The 14,262-nt window shown below is 41.9% G+C and overlaps 1 protein-coding gene across 2 annotated transcripts in view; it reads left to right on the top strand.

The window, feature by feature from the left end:
• LOC131322495 (exocyst complex component EXO70A1) overlaps positions 1–7,005 on the top strand; it is a 35,732-nt gene extending 28,727 nt beyond the window's left edge. For both annotated transcript variants that reach the window (XM_058353837.1, XM_058353838.1), the window contains exons 8-11: positions 200–397; positions 1,944–2,043; positions 5,103–5,356; positions 6,544–7,005. In XM_058353837.1, the coding sequence (XP_058209820.1) occupies positions 200–397; positions 1,944–2,043; positions 5,103–5,356; positions 6,544–6,661 (670 nt within the window). In that variant the 3' untranslated portion in view covers positions 6,662–7,005. The remainder of the gene's footprint in view (positions 1–199; positions 398–1,943; positions 2,044–5,102; positions 5,357–6,543) is intronic.
• Positions 7,006–14,262: the final 7,257 nt, after the last annotated feature.

Below are 14,262 nucleotides of genomic sequence, written 5' to 3'. Positions count from 1 at the left end.
CCTTTATCCTTCTGTCTTGTTTCCTTTCCCAGTATTTGTCCTCTGCAATCTGTATGTGTCCTTGTTATTTCCCTGACAATTCTCTTGTATTTTTCCTTTTCCTCCCCTTCCACTGCTGTTGTTATACTGTACTAAATGGAGAGAAACTCTACTGTTCTATTGTTGGTCTATTGTTGTTCTATGTGTTACATGTCCACAGCTATCAATCAACACTTAAGCTACTTTTCCAAGAATTTGATGAAGGTGATGCGGATGCCCGGTTGACAGCTGTAACAACCAGAATAATGCAGGCTCTTCAGAGTAACCTCGATGGGAAATCTAAGCAGTATAAAGATCCTGCCCTGACTCAGTTGTTTCTTATGAACAACATTCACTATATTGTTCGATCTGTGCGGAGGTTTGTCATATACAAATCAAGATAGAACATTCACTCATGCGCAACAAAGAGCCTCGTTTTGTTTGAGGGCTGCTTTCACCCCCCCCCCCCCCCCCCCCCCCCCACCCCCCGGCCCCACACCCCATTTCCCATATTACCCCTCCCCTCCCCCGTTCTACTTCTCCTGCTCCTCCCTCCCCCCATTTTCTTTTTTTTTTCCTCCCTTCTTCTCCTGCTTCCCCCCTCCGCCCATTTACTTTTCTTTTTCCCTCTTTATTTTCTTTTTGTTTCTTTTCGGCTGGATTTTTTTTTCGTTTTTTTTCTCTTTATTTCCTTTTATTTCCTTCCACTTTGAATCTTTTTTTTTATTTTTCAATTATTTTCTTTATTTGTTTCTTTTCCCATTTACCTCCCTTCTTATTTTTTTTTGGTTAACTCAAATTCTATTTTTAATTAAGATTACAATTAGTGTTCGGGAACTAATTACGAAATGTATTTTGCAAACGACATACTAATTCAAAATACAAATGTTATATTTAGGATTACTTTTTTTTTAACTATAGTACAATTTAATAAATTTGTTAACTATTATTTATGGGGCTTCGGAAACGTTTTAGAGGCTTCGTAGGGCTACTGTGCCAATGAGAGCAGTTGAGCCCCCGGGTCCCCCTACTTTTTAATTTATTTTTTTATTTAATTATTTATACCTTATTTATTTAATTTCTATAAATACACCATTTGTATATTTAAAAATATAATTCAAGAATTAAGTGCTTTAATTTTCAATTCAGTTAAATCAGAGCAAAGATCGTTTTTATTATTATTTTATTTTAAATGGTCATAATGAATTTTTTGGTTTAAGGCCTTTCAACAAATACCCTAAGATTCATTATTTAGTTTCAAAACTCTCTTAGGGTGTTCATTGAAAGGCTTTGGAGCCAAAAATTTATTAGGACCATTTAGGATGAAATGATCAGAAAAATAATAACTTTGCACCGGTTCAAACGGATTGAAAATTGAAACACTTTTTTTAGTAACTATATTTTTTAATCTATAAAGGACAAAAAAATAAAAATAAAACAGTCGGATAAACATGATCAATTGAAACACTTTTTTTTTTTTCTCTCAATTACTTTACAAAGCCTAGAATTAAACTTGATCCTATTATTAAAGAGAAAAAAAAATTCAAACTGGAAAGAAAGAAAAGGAAATAAAATGACAAAAAAAAACGAAACTGAAAATAAAATGAAACTGAAAAAAAAATGAAAAAAAAAACGAAACTGAAAATAAAATGAAAAAAAAACGAAACTGAAACTGAAAAGAAAAGGCAAAAAAAAAGAGAGAACCAAACGGTAAAGAAAGAAAGAAAGAAAAGGAAGAGAGAGAGAGAGAGGGAGAGGGGGGGGTAGAATGGGAAAAGGGAGGTGGGGCCGGGGGGGGTGTGAGAGAGAGAGAGAGAGGGGGGGTAGAATGGGAAAAGGGAGGTGGGGCCGGGGGGGTGTGTCAGGGGAGATTAGCAATTTTCGTTTTGTTTCATTTTGTTTGACAAACAAATTATCTTTTGAAGGTCAGAAGCAAAGGATTTGTTAGGTGATGACTGGGTACAAATACACCGAAGGATTGTTCAGCAGCATGCAAATCAGTACAAGAGGATTTCATGGTCTAAGGTTTGTTATTTTCATCTAGGTGATCTGAATATTTTTCCTCTATGGTCTCTTCTTTATTCTACAAAGAAATGAATATTAAAGCCCAGAGGGATTAGATTTACTAGTTCCTGTTTTCTTAAAGTTCGATATCCGCTCCTAATTGCTCATGTGTTGGCAAGTAAGGGTTTGAGTGGTTCGGGGTATAGTCTTTGGACTGAATCCCTACCGTTGTGGTTACTTGGTCCCCTTTCGAGGGACGGATCTCCCGTCTGATGTATCGTTCCTAATGTATAAATAACAACTGTTATCATTGTGACAAAAAAAGAAAGAAAGAAAAGAACTACTAAGATGCGGAAGTAACACGAAATTAGGATAATATCAGAGTTTGGATAATTGTTTCGGTGGGCCATCTTAGAGATTGTGGGATTCTTGTGCATAATAAACTGTGGTAGTCATGACAGTTTTCTGACGAAAAAGAAAACTAAAAGATGGGCTACAAAGAATGGCTCTTGGTCAATAGAAAAAGATATAAAAAAAGTTATACAAATAGAGATAAGAAAAAGAGTAGGATACCACACGATTGAAATCTTTGGGATACCACATACTCTAGATGACTATAGGTCATTAGAAGGGCGAGGAAAGTAACCTTTCGCGATACAATCCAGGAAAAAACAACACGGAAACAAGAAACGGACAGGACATGGGTTCTGAAAGAGAGAAGAAAATAATCGGATAGCATGCAATTGAAATCGATGGGATTACACATACATCATCTTACATACAATCCGTGTGGATGCACAATTATCCTTTAGCTTGAAAAGCAGATCTTTATGGTTCGTTAATTGGCTATAGTTTATCCTATAGCATAAATCATCTTACTAGTACAATCCGTGTCGATGCACGAAGCATCCAATAACATGATTCATCTTACAAGCATAAACCATCTCAATTACCTTTATCGCTAACTAATTAGAATCATTGCATGACTGTATTTGAAATCATGGATACAAACACAAGATAGATAGAAAACATTCGATTCAAATTTACATAATGAAAAATATATCCTTGTCATACAATCGACTTCGAATATTAGCTGGGGAGGAAGTTTCAGCTCTACCCTAGAATGTGATTTAGCTGCCCATGGAAGGTTGGATCTTCAATCTTTCGATGATGAAAGACATGGGGGATCGCTTGTGTTCTCTCTTGCCCCACTCTAGCTTTCAAAAAGTTTAAAACCCCTGAAAAGGAATTAAGGTCCCATATATATTATATGTTTGGGCCTTCGACACGTGTCAGAATTGCAAATTTACAGCAAAAAATGGGGTCAACGTACTCTGATCAGACTTGACCAACATCCAGGATCCAGCCAACCAACTAACAAGATAAATGGGCTGAACAAATGAACTCATGAGCTTAAATAGGTACATTTAAGCACTTATGAGATATGTGTTGTATGTCAGTTTTCTAATTTTCTGAATCGTATCATAGGATAGGTTAATAAGAGCAGTATAAGTCCGGAAAATAGTTATATGTGTTGTAAAGTACATAATCTATTGCATAAATAACAAATAAACTAACATAAAATTTCATGTCTTCCACCTGCCATATAAGATCATCCGTAGTGGAATAATCAAAACTAAAATATTGCTAAAGTTAGCAACGTTTGCTCAAAAAAAAGCTCATATTGGAATAACCAAACTTAGTAACTTCTTAGAAATTCATCAAATTTTGGCCATTGAATAATCAAAATTATCAACCTTTTGCCAATAATCAAATTTATTGGACCCCATATCTTCTCAATCAATCAAGTTCCACCATCATTAGTAAGTGAAACTCACTCTCCATAAAGCAAATGCTTTATTGGTAGGTGAAACTCATTTTCCATTTTGGCAAGTGGTTGTACATATAACAATGTTGATCAATTTATGGATTTTAGCAAACGCCCTCCACTTTCACTTAATTTATTAGAATGCCATTCAATGTAGACCATTAAATTGGAAAGAAAAAATTGACCGTTAGATTTGAATTTTTGCCAACTCATTTTGATTATGGGCAAAAAATAACTAATGTGGGACTTGACATTGCTTACCTTGGCAATCCCTTAAATGCATAATCAAAAGCTGATGTGACAACTTTTGATTATTCAATTTTAGTTAGGCCACTAAGAATGTTCTAAAATGGTCTTGGAATAAAGATTATTTGGCTCTTACAATCTAAATATCCACCACACATCCCTTACTTGTATGCTTTGTAAGCCTTTACAACTCATACACTAACGAGAGATCTTAAATTCGATAAAGAAACCAAGATATCAAGCGTATCTTGAAAACTAATTAAGTCTACTATTCTTCAGTTCTTCCATCATGTCAATTGTCTTGATTCAACATTTAGTCTACAAATTTAAAGCAGTCAAACGAATTTCCCATATTTTTTTCCAAATATACACGATTTAAGTGACTACTATCATTTACTTCGTACATAAGATTGTTAACATGAAGGGAGTAGATATTTCCGAAGTTCAGCAATTAGAATTCGCAAAAACTAAGTCCAATTACTTCTGTCTGAAAATGACTAAAAGAAATTAATTGCATGTTTATATGTAGTGTCACGTATCGCAAGAATCTTTACATGAACATAAGATACATTTTAGGGAGACTTCTCGGTTTTACCTATAAATTAACTGCCTAAATGTAATGATCATAAGATACATATAGTTTAATAAACATCTCGCCAAATTACATTTAATGATACGTATCGACTTTACTTCTTAACACATCGAATACTTAGATACATATCCTGAATCGTAAGATCCCTAATGTAGAGGTGAAGATAGTTCTTCCAATAGCGGTCAAATTGTAAAGAGCTCATGGTCATATTATAGACAGTTCAACTCTTTATTACAACTTACTATCGTACGTTAACTTTTGGTGGTGGTGCTATATCAAGAAAACTGGGGAGCTCATGACCTTCCCTGATTTCTTTTCAACTCATTTTGTAGCTCAAGGAATGCAATTATTGTTCTTTTAATTTTGTGGGGATATAGACTATGCTAAGCAATCAATATTTTTCTTATGCTGCAGATTCTGCAGTGTCTCACTGTTCAGGGTCTTTCTTCGTCAAGCGGAGGACAATTAGGAAGTGATAGCGGCAGCAATAGTGGACTTTCAAGGGCAATGGTGAAAGAAAGGTTCAAGACCTTCAACATTCAGTTCGAGGAGCTTCATCAAAGGCAATCGCAATGGTCAGTTCCAGACAGTGAGCTGCGCGAATCGCTCAGGCTGGCTGTTGCTGAAGTCCTTTTGCCTGCCTTTCGATCTTTCATTAGACGTTTTGGGTATGTTTTCACATTTTGCTGGATCTTTTCTACTCTAGGGTTAATTATATGTGTGCCACTAAAACTATCACCGGCAAACTTGTGCGGGTACTAGCACGATAAGTGTACATGGATACGACAAAACCTAAAAAATGTAGGGTACGTGTACGGCTGGGCTACAATTGTATTAAATGTGCTTTTATAATTTAGAGCAATGTATTACATTTATTAATCACAATTATAATAAAGGACATAGCCACAATGACTTTGGCAATAGGCAATTAAGAATTCTACATCATCAAATAACACTTTGACATCAAAATTAACGTACAGACAAGAACTTAATGTAATTACACCAAAAAACCTACACACGATTTTTTTATTCTACAATCATACTAAGCATAAAAAAAGAGGAGTCTTATCAACTTAGCTTAATCTCTGTTCTAGGTACGGCTTGAAAATATATTGGGGTAATTCTTGGCTATAGAAAAAACTATAGAGAAAAATTCAGTACGTGATATGCGACCCGGTTCATATTTGGAAGTATCATATAAAGTACAAGTACGACGTGGTCTTAGGAGTACCAAGGCCTCATAGATCACTGATTCCCACTCCACCTTCCAACTAAAACTCTCTTATGTACAGAACTCCTCCAGTATAGCATGTATCACTTCCAAGTTTCACCCCTCCTATAATTTCGTAGTCGTAGATGTTAACAAGTAATTATCATGTGACTAAAATAGATAGCAATAATGACAAAAATGCCCTTCCTTTCCCTTTGTATTCCTCAACCGTTCAAATCGATAATAGTAATTATTGGCTGTCTTCCTAACGTTGAAGCAACTTTAAATAGTCATACTTTTTTGTCAGAGGATAGAAGGGTAATTCCATTTACTATTTCCACTAAGCAATTACTGACTAGGGGAGGGTATGAGACCCTTAAACACACACACAACTCAACTCAAACTCCCAATGTGGGAGCCAGCCCAGGACATAGGCCCAAAGAGCCTCACTCTTGCATATTCGAGCCCTATGTCGGACCGATAGGCAAATAGTCATACTTGAGGGGCTCTAGATATGCGGTTTTTAGATATGGAAAGTGATAGCCGTTATAGTTTGGGCCATCTGTGTCATTAACGCTCTGTTTTCATCAAATGTTGCCTTCTCCTTCTACCTCATGTCAAAACTGTGGATTTCATTTGCTCTAGGCCTATGATTGAGAATGGTAAAAATCCCCAGAAGTACATCAGATTTAGTCCGGAGGATCTTGAACGGATGCTGGCCGAATTTTTTGAAGGAAAGACTTGGAGTGAACAAAAGCGATGATTTTCTGCTGACTAACAAGAATAATACAAGTTCAATGCTTGTCGATGAGTCATCCATTAGTTCCGTAAACAGCATGAATTGATCGATCTTGTATACATCTCACACTGTAAGCTTTGTATTAACAGGATTCATTCTTCCACAGAACCTTATGTATGTATTTCTGTCCATATCTGTTGGTATTATACTATTATGCTTCTAAATGACTCTTTGCTTAGTTCAGAGCATTTTGATTAACAGTTGCGTCGTGCTGTTTCAGAAACATGTCATTGGCAAACTTTCTGTACCATATTGAGTTCTGAGTTTTGCTTGTACATGAGATATGAACAATCCAAACCATTTTTAAATTGGTGATATTTTGGGGCAAGTTAATAAGAACGAGGAGATGATATGGGAAGAAATGAAACCAACTCTGCTTCTTGAATTCACTATATTTTCATCTTTCTTGTACATCGGAAGGCTTTGGTGCAGTGGTGTTGTTTTGCACCATTACGAAATGTGGTGTCATGTTCAAAGGCAGAGGTAAAGATCGCATCAATCTAACCGAAACCTGTAGATGTGGAAGTCCGTATTCTCATCACTTACGTTTTCTACGAAAGTTGTCTGCTTAAACCCTAATTATGAGATTCAATTTCATTCGTCAGAAGTCTCTAGTGCATTTTATTCTATTTGCTGGTGGTTGTTTTGAGTTTCTTTGTGGGCTGGAGAGAGGGACGTTTTCCCTTTACAAAAGCTTTTCGGGTTTTCTCCCATGTATCTATTAATGATACAAAACAGAAACTCCGTTTTAGTCTCCTTCCCCTATTTTATGAGTTGCTATTGGTTAAATTTGTCGGAAATGTGGGGTAAGAGTTTTCACACCCCCAAATTGTCTGAAGACCCATACGTTTCTATTTTCCTTCTTTTTTGCTGTAATTTGTCCATCTAGTAAATGACTAATCCACCATTCTTCAACCTTCTCACTTAGCCTACCCACAACCCTATTTCTAGACACTAAGCTAGCCATCAACTACAAACAACCGCCCATTCACCTACCCAACTTTTGAACACCCCACCTTCTCCATGGGCCCAACGCATACCACACCATGATAGCTCTTTCTGAAAATTTAATAACCACCAACTGCAATACATTGCGTTCATTCCCTTGAAATGGTCTTGCCATTTCTGTTTGAAATCCCACGTCCATCCCCATCCTTTCTTCATCATGCCCTCTTCAGATTTGTGACAATCAAGTTGCTATTCTCTCTCAGCGCTTGAAAACTAAACCGTAGGCACCATTCGGCCTTTCCGAATGTTGTGCAACAGTTTGACCGTTGAAATGCAACCACTTGCCATTGGTTCGGCTACAGTCATCTTTCTCTGACATCATTGGGCATCGTAGTAAAGCCGAAGATAGACAATATGTGTATTTTTGTTGTCCGAACTTGGGATTGCGATTGGTTGTTGGTTTTGCAAATATCAATCGAAGAAGCAGTGGGGGAGGGTGGCAAAACGAGTAGGGATGTGATTGCGGGAGTCCTTGAATGGCTAGAGGGAGGGCTTGGGGAGGGCTATTGATGGCAGGGAGAAGGGTGTAGAGGGTCCGTAGAAGGGTGGGGGAGGGTAGCGATGACAAGAGGAAGGGTGGAGAGCTCATGGGTTACAAATATTGTGGTATGTAGGGTTGGTGGTGGCTGTAGGAGGAGGTAGAAGGATTGATGAAAGGGAGAAACTCTGAATTGCTGGGGCTAAACACCAATGAGGGGTTGGTTGAGTGTTAGAAATTTGGACTTGGTTTGACAATGTCCAGATTTGAGTCTTCATATCTCTGTTTGCAGGGCTAAATATACTCCTAATGTCACGCCCCGATCCCAAGCATGTGAGTTGACGGGGCAAACTACATACTAAAAAAAAATTATATCTTTACTACAAGGTTCAATTTAAATGCTACAAAACTCTTTTCAAGCCACATCCAAATGTGATAAGATTTTTATATAATAATAAAAAAAGAATCGAAAGGGTGTGGTTGTTTCAAGGGCTTTTCAAAATGGTCAACAATAATAAAACCTGGAAATTTTAACATAAAGACAAATGAGATTTTCAACCTCTCCATCATTAACCAAAAAAACGTACATATGTGTCAATGGTACATTATTCGATATTATTACAACATGCAGTAATAGCCCACACTTAATTAAAAACTCCTTAAAAGATAGGCTCCATGGCCGCAAGCCTTACAAACTTCAACTAAAAAGAAGTACAAGTTTTTATTCTTTTTTCATTTGCCAAAAAGACCTAGCAAAACATTTCTTGGGTAAATTCTCAAATTATCATTTCAGCATTACCTGACCAAGTAAAAAATATACATGTATTTGTGGTGGCCTCGGTTACCATCTCGGTAACCTGGCCATGCCAAGTGGTTTGAATCGATGCCCCGTTATGGTCTGGTCAGCAGCTTGGTAGAAACTAAATGGTTCCGAACATGCTGTTTGGTTTATTGCTTGGTGACAAGGCCTCTGTGTTTGCTTCGGTAATTATCAACAGCACAGAGTGTATCCGTTCCGTTGTTCCCGGAGCCTCCTAAGAAAAGTAGTTATGCCAGATGGGACCCATAAGGATTGTGCGGCAAGCATAATCATTGGATCAGATTTGGTCATATGTTCCGTAACCGTTTTTCCCCATTCGTCACATATGACGTCACCCGAGGTGGTTACCCGAGCATATCCTCCACACGCTAACTTGAAGGCCAAGTAAACCTAGGTCTATAAATACAAAGGGATACTCACCTGGAGAGGTATGCCATTCTACCCTAATCCTAGATATATATTCTTCCCCTGAGATCTAACTTGATCATCGGAGGGTCACTGGGCTATCTCAGCCCTAGTGACTTGTTACTGGTTCAGCAGTAGAGGCACGAAGCCATGGAGGAAGGAACCTAACCCGAACTACGGTCAAGGTCCCGTCAAATCGAACCCCCATAATTGGTGACTCTGCTGGGGACCTAGCCATCCTTTCAGCGTTCATCTTCTTCTCTCCAGAAAACTTCGTTTATCATTCCTACTCCAGATATGGTGGAGGTCAAAGAAACGCATCGCAGTGACACCACCCTAGGGCTCGGTCCCCTTGGGAACCATAACCTAGCCTTAAGCGGAGCCAACGCCCTGGGGAAAGCTCACATGTTCATCAGAGTTGGAGCTGGGACCTCAACGTCGGATGGAGGCCCGTCCTCTGAACTCCACACCTACATCCGCCACCTAGAATGAAAAATCGACGACCTAACAACGGTCGTGGAACGAGACAAGAACGTTTGGGACGAGTTGGCGGAGATAAAACATCTCTTACAGACTCCTCATCTCATTCTTCCGGAAGCCGTGGCGAAAGAAAAAGCCATCATAGCCCTCCCCCCAATCGCGAAGGAGGCCACCTGGTGGAGCTCCGACCTCGGCCCTCAGTCAAAAACCGCCTTGAGCCACCAGGTGCAGAGGATGGTCAAACCGAAAGGGGTGCATGGCATAGGGAACGTTCCCGTTCCCCTAAGCAACCTCGTCGGAAACCATCCGCCTTCGAGAGGCTCGGAGCAAGAAGCGTCTCAGCCTCTTCCACTCATTCGGTTTGGATCGGCAAGGGGCAGCGTGAATCCACCCCAAGCTTTACAAGGGCTGCAAAGGAAAATGACGGCCTCTTAGAGTTCCAGACGAAGGGATACCGTGAGCGTTTGAAAAACGTCCGAACCAAAAGCCCTATCGTCTCACACCCTAAAGAAACCCGTAATAGAAGCCCAGTCACCGAGCACCTCGAGCCTTCCCCTCGGGATAGCTACCGAAGAGATCACCATAAGCGTTCCCCCAATAAGTCGGCAAGCGTCGTTCTGAAGAGAAAGGAGTATGAAAGGTTGGATCAACTTGTCCCGAAGAAGCGTACAACGATCGAGCGTCCAGACAATTCCGACCGTTCGATCCGACCTCATCGCGATGCTAGACTCGAAAAACTCACGACCTCTCCCTTCACGAGGGAGATTGACTCGGTCACCCCCCCCCCCCCCCCCCAAAGGGATTTCCCCAACCCAAGTTTGCCAAGTATGACGACAAGACCGAGGCGTACAATCATTTGGTTCAATACAAACTTGTTTTGTCTCTCTTCCTCCAAAACGAACCTTCGGACGATGCCTTCTTGTGCAAGATTTTCCCTGCCAGCCTCAGGAACTTGGGTCTCACATGGTTCAACCAGCTCCCAGCCCGGTCAATCTCCTCATTCGACTCCCTCTGTGACGCCTTCATGGCTTGGTTCATCATAAGCAACAAGCACGAGAAGGAAATCGATTCCCTCCTCGCTCTCCGAAAACAAAATGACGAAACACTCCGCCAGTATGTCGGTCGCTACTGGGAGTTATTTAATGAAATAGAGGATTGTGATAGTGTCATCTTGGCTCGAGGATTCAAGCTCGATCTCACTTCCCAGGACGAACAAGTCTACCACGATCTCGCCTGCCACAAGCCCAATTCCATGAAAGACCTCATGACTCGCATCGAGGGCTGGTGCCAGCTCATTGAATCCAAAGCAAAAAGGGGCATCGGGAAGCCCACGAGCTCAAAGACACCGTTAACCTTGGCGGCTGCTCCGGCTCCCACACCTGTGTCAACCCCTAAGAAGCAGGTCAACAACATCAAGCAGCCACCAAGGAAAGGACCGAAGCCCATCGACTTCAACACCAAGAAAACCGTCTTCACCATTCCTATCTATCGGATTATCGACCAAGTAAAGGATCAGCCTTTCTTCTCATTCCCGAACCAAAAACTCGGCACCGAGAACGGGAAAATCAAGAACCCTATCGTCAAATGCAGTTATCATAACGAGCAAGGCCACTTCACCACTGCCTGCAAGCCCTTCAAGGCTTACTTGGAGCAGCTTATCGCAGGAGGCCATCTCGATAACCTCATCGACCATGAGAAGACCAGGGCTCGAGCACAGCGTGCTTAGAACCATTCCAAAGAAGAAGTTCAAATGATCCATGTTATCCACGGCCCTCTAAACCCCGAGGCCACTCCTATCATCCGTGCTAAGTTGAACGACGCTATTTCTTCCAAGCAGGTCATGTTGGTCAGTCCCGAACCAAAGCGCGCCAGAACCGGTGATGGTTCTAAATGGACCATTACCTTTACCGAAAAAGATCTCGACTGTGTCTAACTCCCACATAATGACGCCCTCGTGGTCACGCTACGCATCAGAACCTTTAATGTACAGCGCGTCCTCATGGACCAAGGTAGCTCGGCCGAGGTCATGTACTATTCTCTATTTAAGGATTTGAAGATCTCCGACACCGACCTCTGTCCCTTTGAAGTTTCCCTTGTGGGGTTCAACGGGGCAGTGGTATGGCCCCTCGGCACGATCACCCTTCCCGTCCGTGCCAGATCGGCCATCCTTGAAATAGAGTTTGTGGTTGTCAATGTTCCTAGCCCTTACAACGCAATTGTCGGACGCACCTGGCTCCATAAACTGAAGGCTATCGCTTCCACTTATCACCAGGTAGTCCGCTTCATTGGTGCTAATGGACACCAGGAGGACTTGTATGGAGATCAAACTGCGGCCAAAAGATGTTATGTCAACGCGGTCCGAAGGAGTAAGCAGACTTCCCGGGTCAACCTCATCGAGGTTCCCAAGGCCCCAGTCCTGGTAGACGTCAACAGACCAGCTGACGAGAAAGCAATAGAAAATCTTGTCTCCGTCCCCATCACCGAAGACGGTTCCCGTTCGTTCCTTGTTGGTTTCTCACTCAGTGACACCAAATGGAACGAGATGATTGACTTCCTCAACAAGAACGTAGAAGTATTCGCATGGACCCCGTATGAGATGCCCAGGGTCGATCCCTCATTTATCTGCCATGAGCTCAACATTGACCGAGCCAAATGCCCAGTTATGCAAAGAGTAAGGCGATCCTCCCCGGTCCATTCCGAAGCTGTCATTAAAGAGGTCAACCGGCTCCTAAATGCGAAGGTCATCCGAGAAGTGCAATAACCCAGGTGGTTGGCCAATACCGTGGTGGTCAAGAAAAAGAACGGCAAGTGGCGGGTCTGCGTCAATTATTCCAATCTCAATGATGTCTGCCCAAAGGACTTCTTCCCCCTCCCACGGATTGACCAACTCGTCGATGCCACAGCCGACTATGCCCAACTCAGTTTTATGGATGCCTATCGGGGCTACCATCAGATCGCCATGAGCGAATGAGACGTCGAAAACATGGCCTTCATCACCCCTCATGGAATCTTCAGATATCTCGTTATGCCCTTTGGCTTGAAGAATGCCCGGGCCACTTTTCAACGAATGATAACCAAGATGTTTGAGGACCTACTTGGCGACACCATGATGGCTTACATCGATGACATGGTGGTCAAAAGCATGCTCGTCGATGATCACCTGACCCACCTCGCCGAAGCCTTCGAAATCCTCAAAAAACACAAGCTCCGCCTTAATGCCGAGAAGTGTGCCTTCAGTGTCAGCTCCGACAAATTTCTCGGTCACCTCGTCTCTCGACGCGATATTGAAGCTGACCCCGCTCAACTTCTTGCCATTGAGAAACTATCGACTCCCCACAACAAGAAGGACATTCAACGCTTAACGGGCATGGCCGTCGCCCTGAACTGATTCATCAGTCGCTCCTCCGACAAATGCCAGTCATTTTTCACCCTCCTAAAGAGCAACCAACGAAGCTTCAATTGGACAGAAGACTGTGATCGAGCCCTCCAGCAGTTGAAGACTTACCTTTTCGAGGCCCCATTCCTCGGCACGCCTCGGGACTAGGAGGATTTGTTTCTATACCTGGTCGTCTCTCCGCACGCTATAAGCTCGGTGCTCGTCTGACAAGAAGGACAGGATCACCAACCCATCTACTACTCTAGTAAGACAATGACCCCCGCCGAGACACTCTATCTACCACTGGAAAAACTTGTTCTCGCCATCGTCTCAGCCTCCAAGAAGCTCGCTCCCTACTTCCAGTCACACCGAATCATCGTCCTCACCGAGTACCCTCTTAAGTCTCTCCTCCAGAAGGCGGACCTTTCAAACCGAATCTCTCAATGGGCTGTCAAGCTCGTGAACTATGAAATTCACTTCCAGCCTTGGACAGCAATCAAAGCTCAGGCCCTCGCCGACTTCATCGCCGAACTCACTCCAACCGATCCTCCTACTTTCAACTCCAGCCCCAAGCACCAAAGCAGTGCTCCAGGCAAACCCGACAACTGTCTGGAAGCTTTTTCACAGAGATGTATAGAAGATGTATGTCGACGGCGCCTCCAACAGCCAAGGTGCAGGAGCCAGAGTTGTCCTCCTCTCCCCATCCGGCATTTTACATGAAAGCTCCCTATCTATCAACTTCCCAGCCTCCAACAACAAGGCTGAATAAGAGGCACTAATCCAAGCTCAAAACGGCCGAAGCCCTAGGCATCGAAGAACTTGTGGTTTACAGTGATTCCTAATTAGTAGTCAACCAGCTCTTGGAGGAATATGAAGCTCGGGACGACTGAATGCGTACTTACCTTAGCTCTGTCATCCGACTCATCAAAAATTTCAAAGCTATCCGAGTCGAACATATCTCTAGGGAATAGAATTCCCATGCCGATGCTCTTGCAGGG

The sequence above is a fragment of the Rhododendron vialii genome, chromosome 4a (genome assembly GCF_030253575.1).
Source record: "Rhododendron vialii isolate Sample 1 chromosome 4a, ASM3025357v1".
Classification (NCBI taxonomy): Eukaryota; Viridiplantae; Streptophyta; class Magnoliopsida; order Ericales; family Ericaceae; genus Rhododendron; species Rhododendron vialii.
This window is presented reverse-complemented; position numbering and strand designations above follow the sequence as displayed.